Raw genomic sequence first — 18,669 nt, forward strand, 5'->3', positions numbered from 1 at the left:
AGCTGGCTTTTGAGTCACTTCCCTTCTTTCTACTAATCCCGATTTCACAGTTTGATGGGGAAAAAGCTCTAAACTTACACACGCCACCTCCCTCCATCACTGAAAGATGATGTCCCTTTGATTTGAAAATTACTCTTTTCAGTGGAAAAGACACACATCGGTTATGCTGCTATAATGTTATTCATCACTCATTCACCAGCCTTAATAAGGCAGTGAAATTACGCCCTGTTAGCAGTTAATGACATGTCACGCATTGTTATTATGTTCCATGGCGTATGTTCACCTCTCAAAGCGTGCGTGTGTGTGTGTTTTTTTTATGGACTATTGTTCATACCTGGGCCTGCTGTGTATGACGGTTTCCTTTGATTTTACCTTTGTATTTACTGCCATCTGCTGATCATTTTATGACATTGCAGACTTGTATATCTGTATCACATCTCCAGTTCATGACATTTTCAGATATAACTATAACAGTGCTGATGTTTGGTTAATGGTGTAGTGTCATTTGAAGTGAAACTGAAAGACACAGCAATGCAGGGACATAAATTTAATTAAACAAAACCATTATTGTTCTGTTAAAACGGTCTAATTTCTGTTTCTTAATACTTTTTCCACCACTGTCAATTTTATTTTGTGTGCTAAAGCTGTTGAAAACTATAAACATAAATTTTTCCTATGATATTTTCCTTTTTTATTTATTTATTTGTTGTCCATTTGTCTCTACAGTTGTTTGCTTTGTCTGTAAATGTTATTACATTTATTGTTTCTGGAATTCAATGCATTGTTTGAATTTAAATAAAGGAAGAAAAAGAAAATTGACTGATGTTTTATTGCATGATTAACAGATCCATGTGTCCTTGTTGCTTCACTTCCTACTGAGTTCCTCTATCAGCCTGCAGAGGGCGCTGTCGCTGACGTCACGCCCAGGCAGCGCAGTCGAACCCCGTTGTGTAAATCGTCGATTGCCGAGTCATGGATTAGTGGTTGTTTAACACCGACGAAGGACATCCCCTCCGGCAGCAGCATGCGCACACACACTATTAACTATGTATGACTTAAACCGTCTGCAGTCAGCCGCGTTATAAACTTTAGTTTAGTCGTTTTTGTTGAAGCTGTTTGAGCCGGCGACGCTATCGAAGAGCTAACAGCTTAGCGGACTAGTTGCTAGCTGCTCTGGAGTAACGTCTGTTATTGACGAGTGGTGCGTTCAGGTACGTGTGAAGTTGACAGTACCAGCGGCAAATACGGTAATGCTACACTTAAAACTGTGTTTTTACTGTATGTTTACATATATTTACACTTGTACATTTAATTCTATTTAGCCGGTCGCTTTGCACGTTGAACCGTGTTTGCTAACAGTGCACAGTTAGTCTGTCAGTCCTAATAAGTGTTTTTTGTTTTGTTTTTTGCCCACCATGTTTGGCACACATTCCGGGGATGGGTGCTACGTTTGTGGTGCGTTGGTAATTTATAACCGGCAGCTAAAGCAGGTGCAGTAGCAAACCATGACTCAGCTACTAAATGTCACAGCCAAATATAACAGAGAGTCAAGCAGACAGTCGAGTGCGTTGGTCTGAAGGAGAGGGCCTGTTGCTTTGTTTGGATATGAAGCTCAGTTTTATTTTGTTGCCATTTTCTTCAAGCACTTAATCAATGGTTGTTTTGCATCTCTAATGACATCGTGTTTCTCTCTCCAGCTGCAGCCATGGTGTTTATGCAGAGCTACTGTGAAGCCAATTCCTCCATCTCCCACACCTGGGTGGACGAAGGCATCTCCCCTTGCTTCTACTTCACGCTGGTTCCCACCATCCTGCTCACCATCGCCTTCTTCCTCGGTACCCTCCACTGCATATTCTACCAGAAATATGGCACGGCGATGGAACCCAAGTACATCCCACGCACCCGCCTCTTCGGTTTCCAGCAGGCCGTCTCCGTCCTCCTGCTGGTGCAGTTTGTGGGTTTGATGGTGTGGCGGGCTGCCAGTGGAGGAGAGCTCCCAGGATATGTGGTGCTGTACAGCTGCTTCTCTGTGCTGGGCTGGGGCTGGGCCATATCCGTCCTCAGGGTGGAGAGACGGAGGGTCCTGCTGATGGACCGGACAAGGGGACACAGCACGGCCCTGCTGCTGTTCTGGGCTGTGGCTTTCTCAGCTGAAAACTTGGCCTTCGTCTCCTGGTATAGTCCCCACTGGTGGTGGAGGCTGGAGGACACTAAACAGCAGGTGAGAGTCAATCGATTTTTTAATTTAGCCATAATTTGGAGAGTGTATTAAAAAGACTATTTTCAGGCAGGTACTTTTAACCATGACATTTTATATTGAATACTGCATTTAGATCCTATGATTGTTCCACTGTTGTTTTCTTAACCACCATGCCACTTGTGTAGCAGGTTATCTCCATTCCTGTCCTGTCCTGTCCTCATTCCCCACTTGATCTTCATAAATGATAAAAGCCATTTGTTTGTTACTACTTTATAATCTCCATGATAAGATGTTGTTTTATTAGTAGTCCAACAGGCCAAAGGTTATTTATTATCAAAGATATTATGCATGTCTTATGACTCACTCCGATCAAAACTACAGCCATTCATGGTTCAGGTATAACAAAGAACTCACTCTGCCTACAAGGTGAGGCGAACTTGCATGCAAAAAGTTCACACCACAAGTAGGAATGAGGCTTTTTTTTTTTTTGCTGAGTCACTACCAGGGCTTGCTTTCCCTATTGCTCCGCTGTTAACCAATCAAATCATGAGACAAAGTCTTGCCCCTCCCACACTGACTCAGCCGCAGAGGGTTCAACTTTGTGTTTAGATAACTAAGCATGACTTGACATTTGTTCACTTGACTCTTTTTAGGAATTAATTATATTGATTCATGCTTTGACTAAATATGATATGTTGTTTGTAATAAGCAGTAGGGACTCCTCCAGCTGTTTTCATCCCCTTATTAATAAGAACAATCTAAAATAAATATTAATAAAAGACAGCACACAGGTTTAGTCCTTTTAAAGTGAAGGTCACAGCCAATGCAGCAATCAAGTTATTCATTTTCCCCCGCACAGCTACTTTATGGCCATTAAATAGTGTGATGTGGAATCCATATTGATCTGTTTTAAATTGTCTGCGAACCCCTCAGGTGCAGTTTGCCCTCTGGTTAATGCGCTACATGGGCACCGGGCTGCTGTTCTTCATCGGTCTCAAAGCTCCCGGGTTGCCACGGAGACCATACATGCTGTTGATAAATGAAGATGAGCGGGACGTAGAGAACAGCGGACAGGTAATAACGCGCTAATAGCACTTGTAACTCACAATAAAAACCTGTGGCACTTGTTTTATGGCAACATAAAGATGTACCCTGGTGCGTGCAGTCTAATGCTGCGTTAAGGACTTCATGTATTTCTCTTTCTCAGAGCCTGTTGGGCAGGACAGACCAGAACCAGTCCACCTGGCAGGGTTTCACAAAGAAGGTCCGTCTGCTTCTTCCCTACATGTGGCCCAGAGGCAACATCCTGCTCCAGCTGCTGGTCGTCTTCTGTTTAGGGCTGCTGGGAGTGGAGAGGGTCATTAATGTCTTTGTACCCATCTACTACAAGAATATCGGTGCGTGACATCTTTTTTTATCTTGCCCCCGCAGAGTCAAATGTTCATTTATTTCAAAGCTCTCGGGTGTAATGGCCCGTTACTGCGGGAGCCGAGCTTATCGCCATTTTTATTTATATTCATTTTGAACCAGAAGGCCTGAAAAGCCTCGAGAGCTGATGTAAAAACATGCCGACAAATGATGTTGAATATACTGTAAACCTAGCGACTAGCTGACAGACTCATCAACATCGCTGTTCCTCAGGTGATGTGTGATGCGATAAAGCTTCCTCCTGATATCTTTGAGCTTCCAGAGGACCAGAGGGAGGAACATAAAAACCCTCATGTCAAAGAATGCCTTCAGAATTGTTCTTGCCATGTTTATTATCTTGTTTACTCCTTGTCTTGACCTTGAGGCTTTTTTTTCTAATTTACCTTTATGTCTTTCTCCCTCTCTCAGTGAATGAACTGACTGATCACAAAAGCTGGCGCACTGTGGCCATTACAGTGTTTATTTATGTCCTGCTCAAGTTCCTGCAGGGCGGAGGGGCAGGTAAGACTGAGTGGATAATGTAGAGATAGAGAGTGTGCTCTGCAGTGTCACGGGAAAAAATGCGATGTATCCTTGTGTCCTCGCTCCCGCCACAGGCTCCTCTGGCTTTGTCAGCAACATGAGGTCTTTCCTGTGGATCCGGGTGCAGCAGTACACAAACCGCGTGGTTCAGGTGCGCCTGTTCGCCCACCTGCACTCCCTCTCCCTGCGCTGGCACCTGGGCCGCAAAACTGGCGAAGTCCTGAGAAGCATCGACCGTGGAACCTCCTCCATCAACAGCCTGCTCAAGTAAGACGCCTTAAAATGCCATGCTGGATTGTAAATATTGTATATTATATGAATAAGAATTTTGTGTAATCGCAGTTTTCCTTTTTTCCCCCACAGCTACATAGTGTTCAGCATCTTCCCAACCATCGCTGATATTGTTATCTCCATCATCTACTTCGTCACATTTTTTAATGCCTGGTTTGGTCTCATCGTCTTCATCTGCATGGCCCTGTACCTCAGTAAGTAGCGCTGGAATTTAGTGATAGAAAGAAACCTGTCAAGCAGATCATAGCCCCAGATAAAACGTTCAAACTTTCCCTTGTGTCCACCAGCTTTGACCATCATCATCACTGAATGGAGGACCAAGTACAGACGAGACATGAATCAGCAGGACAACAACGCTAAGTCCAAGGCTGTGGACTCCTTGTTGAACTTTGAGACAGTACGTCAAACACCTTGGTGTCCGGCTGTCACTTGAATGAAGTCATCTGAGATTTCAAACTGATCAAAAGACCTATTCTTGCTGTTTTTATAGGTGAAATACTACAATGCAGAGAACTATGAAGTCAGCCGCTTCGAGGATACCATCTTAAAATATCAGGTATTTATTTATGATAATAACAACCAAAGTGTAAGTTTTTAACCTGACAATGCCCTCATCCTAATTCAAGTTAATCCTTAAAATCCACACTCCAGGAAATAGAATTAAGTAAACACTAAGAAGACAAATAGAGGTGACTTGTCTCTTCCTCTTGTAGGTGTCGGAATGGAAGACCCAGGCATCCTTGGCCTTCCTCAACCAAACACAGAATGCAATCATCGGCGGGGGGCTGCTGGCCGGCTCCCTGCTCTGTGCCTACTTTGTGACCGAAGGAAAGTTTCAGGTACGGACCACACCAACAAAACCAACCACTTAACCAACCACTTTACCAAAAAAAAGGAAAAAAAGCCCCAAATAATCATTTCATTCTACCAGGTTGGAGACTATGTCCTGTTTGGTACCTACATTATCCAGCTCTACACTCCTCTCAACTGGTTTGGAACGTACTACAGGTAAGACAAGGCACTGCAAGGACATAGAGTAAATGTGTAATATGATCTGAACTGTATGTTGTTTGCTTCTGCTCTTGTTGTAAGCTGTGTTTGTTTTTCACTGCAGAATGATCCAGAATTCCTTCATTGACATGGAGAACATGTTTGAACTTTTTGACGAAGATGAGGAGGTACATGTGAAGATGAAAGTTCTTGTGTTTTCACTTCCACTGCTCTAAAATGATTGGTTTTGTTTTCATTGCTGTGTCTCTGTTCCTCTGCAGGTGAAAGATGAAGTAAATGCAGGGAACCTCCTCTTCAAACTGGGAAAAGTGGAATTTGAGAACGTTTTCTTCAGCTACACAAATGGGTCAGTTCACATTAGTTTTTTCTAGCTTTGGTAAAACGTCAATGCTTCGTGTTCTTATGTATATTTTAACTGTTTTACAGCAAGGAGATTCTCAAGGATGTTTCCTTCACTGTGCTGCCAGGACAAACAGTTGCCCTTGTAAGTCTTTGGAAACGAATGTGTTCATGTTTTCTCTTTTACGATTGCATCCTCATTATTTTCTCTCTATCTCCAAAGGTTGGTCAGTCAGGCTCTGGGAAGAGCACCATCATCCGGCTGCTTTTCCGTTTCTATGACATTCAGGGAGGCTGCATCCGCATCGACGGCCAGGATATATCAAAAGTGAGTGTAGCAATAAAGATATGGTTGACAAATATTCCATTCAAGTTCACTGTGTCTATGTGATGAATATCTATTAAATTAGATACTGGAAGACTCACACTGTGACCAAATATCCGTGGGATAGAAGGATAGCTTAATATAGTGCTACCAGAGCTAAACAGCATGTTTTATTAGAGGACACTGTGCAGCTTCATGTGCAAATGAAGTCATGAAACTGCCATAAGAACAAATTAGCCCCTAGTTAGAGATTATGAAGAGCAATTGAAGCACAAGTTAGAATGCTTTTAATACAGTTGTATGTGACTGGGCGGACTGTGGACTAGTAATTACTCTGTCTTCACTGTCCTTCTTCAGGTGAAGCAAACATCTCTGCGAGCTCATATCGGCGTGGTCCCCCAGGATACCGTGCTTTTCAACGACAACATCCGAGACAATATCCGCTATGGTCGTATCACTGCCAGTGACCGGGAGGTGGAGGAGGCTGCCATAGCTGCTGACATCCATGACAAAATCATGACCTTCCCTGAAGGTAACACGTCGGTTAACCCTTAAACTGATGCATCTGAAAGCAGAGCAACTGAAGATCTCATCCTGTGTTGCAGGTTATGATACACAGGTGGGTGAAAGAGGTCTGAAGTTGAGTGGAGGAGAGAAGCAGAGGGTGGCCATTGCCAGAACTATCCTCAAAGCACCACAGATCATCCTGCTGGACGAGGTGAGACCACAAACATCTGGATAAACAAGCAGACTAAAACTTTTAGCTTTAACTTCAATGAAAGGGCATTCACAAACATGTTGCATAACTTGTTTTAACATTATTTAGCACTGCTGCTTTAACACACAGTGTCTCTCTGCAGGCCACATCTGCACTGGACACGCAAACAGAACGCAACATCCAGGCCTCACTGGCTAAAGTCTGTGCCAACCGCACTACAGTTGTTGTAGCTCACAGGTAAGAGAGTTGTATCATATTGGCATTTTTCACTAGTCTTGTTCATGTGTGTGCAGAGAGAAGTAGTTTAATCTAATGGGTTTCGTTGGTTCCTTTTTATTTTTATATAAAAGGTTGTCCACCATCATCGGAGCAGACCAGATTCTTGTTGTAAGTGACGGCCGGATAGCTGAGCGGGGACGGTAAGTGGGCCTCATTGATCTGTTTGTTCTGAATGACACTGTGCATCCTCCTCCTCCTCACTGCGACTCACTTTCTCTCCATCATAGACATGACGAATTGCTGCTGAAGGGCGGTCTGTATGCAGAGATGTGGATGAGGCAGCAGCAGGCCCAGGACAGTGATTCCCCATCAGACACAGAAGCCAAAGATCTAAAGTCTGAGAAACTGCAGCCACCAACAACTTCTTCAGGTCATGGACACTGAATGTACTTTGAACTCAACATTTTGATTCTCCTTTTTATTTGTGAAAAGTTCATAGATGATTTAAATGGTGTGGATCACTGAATGCTATAGAAAATGTTATTTATTTGTAAGATTTTCAAGCTGAATGTGCAATGGCATGGGGAACGTGCCTTAAGAGAGCTGAGGAGCAGAAAAACAAGAAAAAACAATTTTCGTGTATCACAAGACATTTTTTTTTTAAACCACTAGTATTAGATATGATAATGCTGATGGTTTTTATTGTAGGGACAAGAGCAAAAATTACCACATTTCAAAAAACAGATGGTATTTGTTTAGACTTCAAACTTCAAACTTCAAATATAAATTCCTTGCAAGGTTAAGGAATGAAAGCCTAATGCATGTTCATGCATCGTGTGTCTATCAGCTGGCACCCTGAGTGTTTGTGTCATCTTTTTATGAGGTTATTTTTATTTTTAGAAGCGCACCCACTGCCTTGTTCATATTATTTATCTTTTTTTAAATACCCAACAGACTCGTGTTGGCCAGTTCTGTCTGCAGATTATGTAAAGATACGGAAGGGAAAGTTGCAAGAAATGTGGGAATAAAAACACTAATCACAGCCTTTACCCTGCCGCCATAGGCTGATGATCATCTTTCCCACTGAAGTATGTAAATGACAATATGTGGATAAACTGTCGGGGATTTTATTCAGCCTCCTTTTATGTTTTGATGTTCTTGGTTGTCAATTGCTGAGCTCTGCTGTTATTTAAAGTGATATATTTTTTTAACGTGTGAGCCTCTGTATACTTTTGATCACTATAAGAATTGTTGAAGATTTAATTATTACACAAGATGTTAGGATACATTGTGGATTATTTTTGTTTTTTTTAATTGCTGTAGGCGGACTGGCTGATTTGCATATAAAGTACAATCCATGTCTGCCCGTTGTTGGCAGTAAAGACAATAGGCCTGTCTCATGATCAGTATTTGAATTTGGTATAAGGGTATGACTCATCAGTTTGATCTGTCCATAAAAAGTCAAAATACGTGTCATGATAAAGATCATGGTGATCATTACCATCAAACTCAATGGTACAGTCATAAAATCCACCATTTTTCAAATTTATAAATAGGCTATATAAGTACATGCAATCATATACAAAAGTTAGAAATATAAATCTGATGTCTGACGTCTGATGTCTACCTCATAAAGGTATTGTGTAAAATTATGACATTTTCAGTTCAGTTTTGTACGGAGCCCCTAAAGGGAAAAAAACAAACATTTCTGGTCGCACCCGAATTTTTTTTTTCTCCCATGTCCCTTTAGGGGCTCCGTAGTTTTGTCTTGAACTTATGAACAATAAAATGTTTTTTCCATGTATTTCTGTCTGTAAAATTGTAAACACTCAAATATAATCCAAATAGTGGGTCAATGTTTCATCTCTATTGTTGAGATTAATGAAGATATGGTGAGAATCTGAAATTTTTCATTGCGAAGAGCAGTAAAGGTCACTCTACTGCACAAACTTGACATGATGTCAGGTGCAAACACAACAGGAAAAAAAAAGTAGCAATAAGATAAAATAAAATAGAATAAATTAAGAGTATTCTAGTGCAAAAAAATATGCATATGCAATTTAAGGTTTACACTAGCAGTCCAAAGTTTTGACACCACCTCATTCAATGTTTATTCTTTATCTTTATTACTTTCTACATTGTAGATTCGACCTGAAGACATCAAAACTATGAATAAACACATACACATCTTGGCTATTTACTGGAAAATAAATCTGGAGTCAAATGTGGAATACATTTTGCAATGCAACACTTATGTTTCTTGACAAATTTTACATAATTTCTCATAATATTTAGTGGTGTTTTTAGGATAAAAAAAATAAAGTATATTTTATGTATACTTAAATCCACTTTAGGTGGATAAAATATTGAATATATTTATCGTTCTTTTGTGGTTACACCATCTGACATTTTCAGGGCATTCCGTCTTACATATTTTAACCTACATAGAAACATGACAGTAAACGTTACATATTTAACCTACATAGAAACATGACAGTAAACCTATCATGTGGCCAGCAGGAGCGCTGAGCTGTTGTGTAATCGTCCCACGGCGCGGCCCAGCCCACCAGACCCGCATCTGTGTCTGTGTGTGTCTGGAAACAGCCTCACTGCTGCTGGAGGCTTCAGTCGTCGCTGTCGCTCTCTCTCCGGTCAGGGCGTGTTGGTGTAGCTTAGCTGAGCTGCTGGCGGCGGGGGAAGGACTGACGGACAGATAGACGGGGTCCATCCAGGTCGAGCGGGAGATCGATCGTGTTCATAAAAGAATCGACGGGGACTAAATGTTCAATCGACAGTAGCGATGGATTTCGACGCTTTGTTTAACGAGAGGACTTTTCAGTTTTCGGACTTCCAGGAGTTCACGGTATGTTGTTGTTGAGTTAGCATCCCCTGCTAGGCGCATTAGCAGGCATTAGCCGAGGTTTACGTCAGCCAGGCTAATTTAGTTAGCAGTGGATCTTTAATCCAAGTGTGTATATTGTCTAGGAAGTTGTCGGTGTTACCATAACGTTACTGAACGACTCTGTCTATTATTTAAAATATAAATTATAACTTAAAAGCGGTAGCTCCAGTTGCTAACACTTAAAGTTAGCCACTTACTTCATGCTAACACTGTAAGTTAGACCTGCTATGGGCCTCAGCTAATATCCTTATATGGTATGTTCTACAGTTGTATGTAAATAATCTGTACATTGAAGTATAGATAGATATACTTTATTAAAGACACATCCCAAAGAGAGGTCTATAGCACCATGAGAATAAAACACATACAGGATAGAAACATCAGTATTATGCAATAAGAACCAAATCAGGAAACCACAATATGAGACCAGCCCATACAGCTCCTCCTATTAGTTTGGTTGGAAATGTGTTATATATATATTTGTGGGCGTGTTGCCATGTTGACAGTAAATGATTTGGTTAGTCTAACTTGATCGGTTCCTGAAAAGTGCAGTGAGAGTAACAGCTCATGTTGTTGTTTGACAGTTTCTTCCTGGACACCAGAAGTTGACTGAAAGAGTGAGAAAGCGCCTGTACTATGGTCTGGACAAAGACGTTTCTTTAGATGCCCTCTCATGCCCTGTTACAGGTGAGTTTCTGGAAGTTTTTAAAACTAGTTTTGGTCAAGGAAACTGAGCATTTTCAGAAGAAATGTGCATCTTATCTTCTTATTTGTAATGTTCAAAGTTGTGCCAATTGACAACTGACTTGACACATGGCCAGAATTTATGTATATGTATCTGAACTACCGGTAATCATTGCAATCATTTGAGAATCCACATTTTTCCTTTCTGCTTTTCCAGATATTGCCGTCGAAATCTTCCAGAAGTCTGCCCCAAGCCCGATACGAAAGCTCCAGAAGAAATATGCAGCTCATGTCGCCAGGTTTGTACAAGTTTGCATATAGACAGTAGCTAAATGCAACACATGCAGTTTCTGTATTAAAATGGTTGTATTTTTTTTTCCTCCAGGGAGGCTTGCATCTCTCCATGTGCCATGATGCTGGCCTTAGTTTACATAGAACGGCTCCGACACAGAAACCCTGAATACCTACAAAAGATCTCCTCCTCTGACCTCTTCCTGATCTCTATGGTAGGCTATGTGTGTGTCTGTGTTGACATTAACGTGTCCACCGCTCTTTTCAGGATGTGGTTAGAAGCTTCCTTGTTGCTAATGCTCTTAACAAAGTGCTGCTCTCACTTTTGCATCAGATGGTTGCCAGCAAGTACCTGTATGACGAAGGAGAGGAAGAAGAGGTTTTCAACGATGAGTGGGGAGCAGCTGGGAAGCTGGACGTCCAAACTGTCAATAACCTGGAGATGAACTTCTTGAATGCCATTGTAAGAAGCAGTGTGTGTGTATATATGTCTTACATAATTGTACGGTTCAAGTTCTCTGGCCCAACCTGTGTCTTATCTTCTAGGAGTGGAGCCTTTTCACAGAGCCAAATGACTTCTTTGATCTATTGAGTCACCTGGAAACAAAGTTAGTAGTCAATGTCATTAAATAAAGCCCATTTATTCTGTGTTATTCAGTCAGTAAACTAAATATAGAACAAAAAAAAGGAGTGTTTCTGACTCTGGCCTCTGTGTCCTCAGCATTGCGGAGCGGCAGGGGATGAAACGTGGCTGGTTCACCTACACTGACCTCTGTGTGCTGCTGGAGCAGTCGGCATGGAGCCAAGCCCTCACAGCCATGTACCAGCACTTTGCTAAGGTGAGAGGAGGATTTGATTGGATGCGATATTTGGATGTGTGGGTGAGGTCTCATGATGGGAGCCAAGGGCGTATTTTTAAAATGTTTTTTTTTGGTCCTGGTCTACATTTATAACTCGTGATCAAGCAGTCAAAACACTGCTGGAGGTGTTAGAGTCAATAGATTTCATAATACGACTCAAGAATAACCCTGAGCGGAACTAAACTATGGAACAGTTTGAATGTGGGGTTAAAAGAATGTCCAAACATAATCCAGTTCAAAAAGAAATACAAAGAAATTATTTTCAGTATGTACAGAAATGAGGGTGTCTGACAACCACAAGGTGCTTATTATTATTTATTTGGGTATTATTTACCCACTTAGTTATTTGTTGCTCGGTTCATGTTACTTTCAGTTTGTCTTTGTATGTATGAATGTGTTTGTATATGTTTTTATATGTATATGACTATATAGAGAGATAAAGATTAGTAATCATATGTTAGAATAAATCTATATGTATATAAATATAATAATATATTAGAATAAATCCAGTTAAATAACTCATAAATTAACTTACTGTATATATTATAATGACTAGATAACCTGATAAATCATTTATGAATAAGGGGTGGGAGTAAATAAGTTTTACTTCTTCCCACTCCTTTTCGGATATGAAACAAACAAAACAAAACAAAACAAAAACAAAAAAATCAAATTACCTTTATTTTTCAATTATTTTCTTTAATTTTTTTTATTATATATATATATTTCTTTTTTTGTTCATATGTTGTTTTTGCAAAGTTTTTATATGTTATGTCTGTCCATTTCTGTATTATGTTTTATTTCTTTTAACATGTCCGAAATAAACTTTAACTAACTAACTAACTAATTTCTAGGTATCCTGTATGCTGGGCTTGGTCTATCTGACCAGTGTGGCCGGCCTCATCGCCACCAGCGCCGTGCTGCACCAGCTCAGCCTGTCCAGGAGCGGCCAGCCCCCGTTGGCGCCCGTACCCGTACCGGAGCCCAGCCCGACCCACCTTCAGACTCCCGACTTAACCCCTGAAGCTCCGGCTGCGCCCGCCCACCGCCCCCCCTGCTGCGTTCTGGCCAACAAGAGCCGGAACCGTCAAAACGCCGCACTGGGAACAGGCCACGGACAAACTCCTCCACCGGCTCCCTCACAGACGTCGGTGCTGTGTCTCTGGGGCTCTCTCCTCGCCTCCATGGGCCACATACACCCAGAATCCAAATCTGAAATGGAAGCCTCCTCCAATACCTGGTCTACCGCGTCCTTCTTCTGCCCCGGCTGCCTCGCCACCCTCCCTCCTCTTCAGTGTGGGCTTAAAAACGCCTCGGCCCCCGGTAGCCGCCAGCACCCCGCGCCATGGTCGGCCTCCAGCCTCCTCGGAGCCACAGAGCCCAGTTTGAACTCTCACCTGGGGGCGTTTCCCCCCGTACAGCTGGGACCCTGCCACCCGGAGTCTATGAAAGCCCAAGCTCTGCTCATGCCTGGATAACGACCTGCAGACTCCACCGCTGTTGTCAACCCTGTCTGATAGACTCTGGGAACCGAACCAGCATCGTTTCCATGGCTCATCAACCATGTTTTGTTTACTTTTCCAGATCTAAAATACAGGTGTGAAGACGAGAGTAATGAGGCACATGTCAGACGACGAGAGTGTGAGCTTGATAACACAGCACAGGGTCAAGGGTCACTGCTGCACTTAGGTTGCTACTGCAGAATGAATTTGCCATAAGCAAAGCGCCATAGTTTTCAGTTAATGCTCTTGCAGCTTCTTTTTACTTTTAAAGGAATTTGAGGATGATTTAATGTTCTTTTTTTTTTTTTTTTGGCTTCAACCAAACACTTTTCCTACCCATATTTGTCAATGTTGGAAAGTTCAGACCAGGAACATGGTCATGTAAGTTCTCTGTGATGAGTGTGTTTTGAGTTGATGAAAATGTGCGGTGGATACACAGCATATCTAAAAGGGGAAAAGGTAAACCGCAAGTTTTTTTCTGTTCTTTTTCTCTTTGATGGGACGTTGTGAAATGAAGGGATGAAGTCAGTTTATTTAGTAATACTCAATTATGGCTTATCCATATTTGCTTAGTGTTAACATATCTTTCTCATGCAAACCAGACATTGGTCACACACCGCAAGCACTGATGGTATACACAAGTTTTTTGTACAAGTTACAAGTTACAAGTTACTTATGAAACAGTCATCTTCCATTTTTTTTATTCAGCATAGGAGAACTAAAGCAGTTTGAACACTGTGTCCTCATACCTCAGCGATACTGTCATTGCTCTCACAGTGATCAGTAACATCTCCTTTTATTCTGGTCCATCTCTTTTTGTCAGATTTTACATGGCAACAGGATGACACGTAAGGATACTTTACGATAACAGGGTAACGCTCTGCCAAATTTAAGAGATTAAATCTACAGTTCTCCAAGAGGAAGATCATTTGTAGAGAAAAAGATGGGTGTGTGCTGGGTTTTCCGGTTGGGGTTCTTGAACTGTACATTTTTAATACATAATGTACCAAACTGAAGGAAAACAGCTGTTCTTTTACTTCTGGAATTTGCACATCTGGCTCCATTTTAAATGGCAACAGGACATTCACTCCAGGGTCACCACATTGTGAAGCTCATCTTTTAAACACCAGAGGAGAACAAATGTAAAGACTTGGTTATTTTTCTGTACAACAGTTAGTTACACATGGTCCCCCAGGACGTTTTACTTTGTACTCGAACCTTTGACAAGTTGCTCTTAGCATTTGAATTTGATACACTTAAAAGCACCAAGTCCTTTAATTTTGTAAATGCTGTAAAATGCAAATATTGTTTAAAAAAAAAAATCTGTAGGAAAAAAAAATAAAGAAAGCTTTTCTTTGTGGCATTTGTTAGTTATTGTCTTTTGTCGATATCAGTGGAACAATCATCTGAACCACACAACACACCCGACACATACTGTATGTTAGGTCTCATGTTCTTCACTGTATGTGGCCTTGACATTTACTTTACATAGACCATAACATAAGGTGCTGTTTCATCTGGCATAGCAGTTGAACATGTACCCTTGAAAAATCATATAAGCCATATTTAAAAAGAGGAAAAAAAAAGACCTCTTTAATCTGTGTCAGTAATCTTACTCCATCTTGTGTTTCCACTTCCCCTCTGCAGCCAATACACAACGATAAATTAACGTTTTATTGAACTGTCCCTGCAGAATGAGGATGCATCTTTTCAGGGTGAGATCGTGTGATTCACTGTGACGGGAAACAAGCGTCTGATTTTGGCAGAATCCAGAGTGTCCCTCCCCCTTCTGAGCCGGTGCCAGCTCCTTCAGCCCTCCGCTGCGCCCCCCCGACCACACACATACCGCTTGAGAGCTCCTAATATAGACCCAGCTGCTTTGTAGGAAAGGGAGAAGAACTGAGCACAGCCACCAGCAAGTCTTGAGTCTGCTGCGTTCAACTTTTTCATGGACACACAACAGAATTATTATGGAGCCTCATTCGCAGGTGAATTGTCACAGTGGATTGAATATGAAACAGGGGGAAAAGTCTGTGAAGTTGAAGCTATTATTGGAAGCGAGTATACGAGGAGCCTTGTGGATTTCAAGCTATTCTGACTATGCCGTGTCGCCGTTTTGATTTGCTCTGTTGCAGGTGTCAGTCCCAAAAAAGAAGGAGGAAATTCAGAAACAAGGTAGCTGCTCTGCATGTGTCATGTGTGCATTTGTAAGTTTTAGTGCACACACACAAACACACGCACACGTCTGATTTTAACCATTTATCTTGTATGTGTGTGCATGCATAAATATATCCGTGTCTATATCTGCTCTCTGTTCAGATCAGTGTCAGATGTTAATCTATACCATTCTTCCTAGAGGTTGATGCCACTGTGTACATGAATTTCATGAAGAGCCACTGCTGCTATGAAGCCATTCCAACCAGCTCTAAACTGGTCATATTTGATACCAAGCTACAAGTGAGTCTGCAGCTCTTCTACCAGCAGCACAGAGCTCATATGTGCAGCACTGAAACATACACACACACTGATGTTTTATTTTTCCACTTCCAAAGGTGAAAAAGGCCTTTTTTGCACTGGTGGCAAACGGCTTGAGGGCTGCGCCTCTGTGGGACAGCAAGTTACAGAGATTTGTGGGTAAGAGTCAAGATGAACAGCTTAGTTTCTGTGAAGTTTTGGTTGCTGTGAATTATAATAACAGGAACATCCATCCTTTTGTGCCACAGGTATGCTGACTATTACAGATTTCATCAACATCCTCCATTGCTATTACAAGTCTCCGCTGGTGAGCGTGACTCTGTTGCACTTTAAATCAATATGCATGTTTAATTTGACTCATAACTTGACTTTGTGGTTTGCCTCTGAAGGTTCAAATGTACGAGCTGGAGAGCCACAAGATCGAGACATGGAGAGGTGATTCATTTCAAAGTAAATAACCAACACGGATCAATGAGATTATCTCCGTGCACACGTCTCCATCAGTCCTTTATCTTTTCTTCCTCTTCTTTCACAGATTTCTACTTAAAATATTCCAGTCACTTTCTCATTAGTATTTCTCCAGAGGCCAGGTGAGTGCACATCACTCTCTCAGATGCACCCTGATGCTATTTTAACTCCTCTCCCTGCCAAGCATTAAATTCCAGTTTGTCTCCTCTACTCTTTCCTCCCAGCCTATTCGATGCCATCTATTCCTTACTCAAGTATAAGATCCACAGGCTGCCTGTCATCGACCCAGTGACTGGAAACGTCCTGCATATTCTCACCCACAAAAGAATCCTTAAGTTTCTCCATATATTTGTGAGTAAGCTTTAATTCGGATGTTTTTTATTTTATTTGTTAGTTTAATTTAGTTTATCCTGTTATTCTTTTTGGATGTTTTCAGGGGAGAAAGGTTCCCAAACCAGCGTTCATCCAGAGGCCGATCCAGGAGCTTGGGATCGGAACATTCAGGAACATCGCCACTGTGCAGCAAACAGCATCGCTTTATGATGCGCTCTCCATATTTGTGGACAGGCGGGTGTCTGCACTGCCAGTGGTGGATGAACACGGTAAATTCTTTAGCATTCTTACATTATTGGTGAAACTGATTAATCCAGGTGTGTTTGGCCATTGTGACTACTCAGACACACCTGGATTAATCAGTTTGTCTAAAACAGGAAACAAAGGAGCAGCATTAAGTTCAGGAAGTATTAGTGGAGCTGTGCACAAAGTCCATTAGTGGAAAATGTGATTTGTTTTCTCAGGGAAAGTGGTGGCGCTCTACTCCAGATTTGATGTTATTGTAAGTAACCACACAGACACATTATCACCTGTGCAGTTTTATTTTCTGACACCTGCTCAGAAACTGCTGCTGGTCTGTGCTCCCTTGCAGAATCTGGCAGCCCAGAAGAGCTACAACAATCTGGATATGAGTATGCAGGAAGCCATCCGCAGGCGTACGTGTTTTGTTGAGGGGGTGATCAAGTGCTATCCTGATGAAACCCTGGAGACCATCTTAGACCGCATTGTGAAAGCTGAAGTAAATGTTCTCCTTAAAGAGTTTTGATGCCATTTGAAAGATCAAATTATTATTATTATTTTTATTATATATAATTGTATTTCCTCCTTATTCCAGGTCCATCGGCTGGTCCTGGTGGACAGGGCTGATGTGGTGAAGGGCATCATCTCTCTGTCTGACCTGCTGCAGGCCATGGTCTTAACCCCTGCAGGTATTGATGCCCTTTTGTCCTAGCACCAGGGGACAGAGGGGTCCCCTTCACTCCTTTACCACCTGTAGACATGAGTCCTGGTCATGTACCCAGGCAGGTAGGCTCTGGAGCCTCTCTCCCACCCCCAACAACCCCCTACCATGTTTGACTCCCTGTACGCCATCCTGTCCTGCTCTGTAGTTTCAAGTGCAAATGTGCTCTCCCTCACACAACCCCATGTGACTAATGCTTCGCAAACAAAGATCGATCGTCTTTATCTGAGGCTTTCCAGCATAGTGTGACTGTAGCTTTTGTTTATGTCTTTCAGAAACCACCGTGTGATCGAATGAGAGATCACGAGGAGGAAAAAATTCCCTGTCTGTACAGTTGTTTATATTAAGACGTCTTCTGTGATCTGTGTTAAATTCAACTATCAATAATGGACAGTTAGCTGACCTTGATTTTGTGATGAATCTCTGTAGGTCTCCATCACCATATTGGCTGCATTTGATCAAATTGATCAATATTTATGTTATACCCAATACCATACATTTCTGTATTAAACATTTCTATTAGAAATTGATGGTCTTTTTTTCTTTATTTAGTGTAGGCCTACATTTATTGAAATTCACAATGTGGAATATGACTGAAAATGCTTAAACCTTATTATATGAGCTTTCAAAATAAAACTAATAAAGAGTTATGTAAATGCATGAGAATATATAAAATTCAACGTGTATCTCTAACCACACGGTGGTACGCTTGAGCTTTAACCCCATCCTCTCTGTACAGTAAACAAGGAAACACGTGACTATATTTTTTTCTCATCCGTGACGGGCCTTGTGATCCGTCCGCCCATCTGTGTAATTGGTACATCAAGGTGCCAGTATTTATCAGGAAGAATACCGGAAGTGCAAAGTGTCTTCAAAGTGAAACAAGCTTCCGTAGTAATCTGCAAAAAAAAGAAGAGGTTTTATTTCACTTTTGAACATGAACATGTTTTGTTAAGGAAAAAAAACAAACACTATGCTATCACTTAGCACACCTTTCACATTCACGTTGGTATTCTGTGAATTACTCATCACAAATGCTATAAAATTGTTTTTATTTGAATTTACCTTAGTATATTTTTGAATTTAAAAAAAATGTATCCAAAATCTGTATTTTTATTCATCAAATTAATTTTACACATT

At 41.5% G+C, this 18,669-nt stretch overlaps 3 protein-coding genes across 7 annotated transcripts; all 3 read left to right on the forward strand.

Annotated features, from left to right (window-relative positions):
* Positions 1 to 969: 969 nt before the first annotated feature.
* abcb6a (ATP binding cassette subfamily B member 6 (LAN blood group) a) lies at positions 970 to 8,703 on the forward strand. Its single transcript, XM_083985812.1, has 20 exons — positions 970 to 1,211; positions 1,698 to 2,221; positions 3,134 to 3,274; positions 3,408 to 3,597; positions 4,037 to 4,129; positions 4,225 to 4,417; positions 4,514 to 4,635; positions 4,729 to 4,838; positions 4,932 to 4,997; positions 5,155 to 5,280; positions 5,373 to 5,449; positions 5,556 to 5,619; positions 5,713 to 5,798; positions 5,879 to 5,936; positions 6,015 to 6,119; positions 6,474 to 6,648; positions 6,722 to 6,834; positions 6,977 to 7,071; positions 7,185 to 7,253; positions 7,341 to 8,703. Exons 2-20 carry the CDS (start codon positions 1,706 to 1,708, stop codon positions 7,495 to 7,497), a joined length of 2,556 nt encoding a protein of 851 aa, XP_083841938.1. The 5' UTR covers positions 970 to 1,211; positions 1,698 to 1,705; the 3' UTR covers positions 7,498 to 8,703.
* A 953-nt stretch (positions 8,704 to 9,656) lies between these two features.
* Positions 9,657 to 14,647, forward strand: cnppd1 (cyclin Pas1/PHO80 domain containing 1). The gene is made up of 8 exons (XM_083989672.1): positions 9,657 to 9,916; positions 10,540 to 10,642; positions 10,857 to 10,938; positions 11,025 to 11,145; positions 11,265 to 11,393; positions 11,477 to 11,538; positions 11,652 to 11,769; positions 12,645 to 14,647. Exons 1-8 carry the CDS (start codon positions 9,854 to 9,856, stop codon positions 13,266 to 13,268), a joined length of 1,302 nt encoding a protein of 433 aa, XP_083845798.1. The 5' UTR covers positions 9,657 to 9,853; the 3' UTR covers positions 13,269 to 14,647.
* A 488-nt stretch (positions 14,648 to 15,135) lies between these two features.
* Positions 15,136 to 18,014, forward strand: prkag3a (protein kinase, AMP-activated, gamma 3a non-catalytic subunit). Of its 5 annotated transcripts, none has more exons than XR_014595870.1 (13): positions 15,136 to 15,280; positions 15,428 to 15,499; positions 15,651 to 15,749; positions 15,845 to 15,926; positions 16,016 to 16,074; positions 16,157 to 16,217; positions 16,303 to 16,357; positions 16,460 to 16,586; positions 16,672 to 16,837; positions 17,033 to 17,070; positions 17,161 to 17,307; positions 17,404 to 17,594; positions 17,805 to 17,982. XR_014595870.1 is itself a non-coding variant. In XM_083985230.1 (13 exons), the coding sequence occupies exons 1-13, from the start codon at positions 15,263 to 15,265 to the stop codon at positions 17,816 to 17,818; spliced, it is 1,032 nt and encodes a 343-aa protein (XP_083841356.1). In that variant the 5' UTR covers positions 15,136 to 15,262; the 3' UTR covers positions 17,819 to 18,014. The 5 variants fall into 5 exon arrangements, 1 of the variants encoding a protein (XP_083841356.1); XR_014595871.1 differs by having other exon boundaries at positions 16,157 to 16,202; XM_083985230.1 differs by having other exon boundaries at positions 17,404 to 17,497; positions 17,805 to 18,014.
* Positions 18,015 to 18,669: the final 655 nt, after the last annotated feature.

The sequence above is a fragment of the Trachurus trachurus genome, assembly GCF_905171665.1.
Source record: "Trachurus trachurus genome assembly, chromosome: 2".
In the NCBI taxonomy this organism is placed as follows: Eukaryota; Metazoa; Chordata; class Actinopteri; order Carangiformes; family Carangidae; genus Trachurus; species Trachurus trachurus.

Coding starts and splice junctions, on each gene's coding strand:
- abcb6a (XM_083985812.1), top strand. CDS start 1,706: ATGGTGTTTATGCAGAGCTACTGTGAAGCCAATTCCTCCATCTCCCAC. Junction 5,450..5,555: donor TGGTTTGGAACGTACTACAG/GTAAGACAAGGC, acceptor TTTTCACTGCAG/AATGATCCAGAATTCCTTCA. Junction 5,799..5,878: donor TTCTTCAGCTACACAAATGG/GTCAGTTCACAT, acceptor ACTGTTTTACAG/CAAGGAGATTCTCAAGGATG.
- cnppd1 (XM_083989672.1), top strand. CDS start 9,854: ATGGATTTCGACGCTTTGTTTAACGAGAGGACTTTTCAGTTTTCGGAC. Junction 11,146..11,264: donor ACCTCTTCCTGATCTCTATG/GTAGGCTATGTG, acceptor CTTTTGCATCAG/ATGGTTGCCAGCAAGTACCT. Junction 11,770..12,644: donor TGTACCAGCACTTTGCTAAG/GTGAGAGGAGGA, acceptor ACTAATTTCTAG/GTATCCTGTATGCTGGGCTT.
- prkag3a (XM_083985230.1), top strand. Junction 16,075..16,156: donor GCTATTACAAGTCTCCGCTG/GTGAGCGTGACT, acceptor TTGCCTCTGAAG/GTTCAAATGTACGAGCTGGA. Junction 16,218..16,302: donor GAGAGGTGATTCATTTCAAA/GTAAATAACCAA, acceptor CTTCTTTCACAG/ATTTCTACTTAAAATATTCC.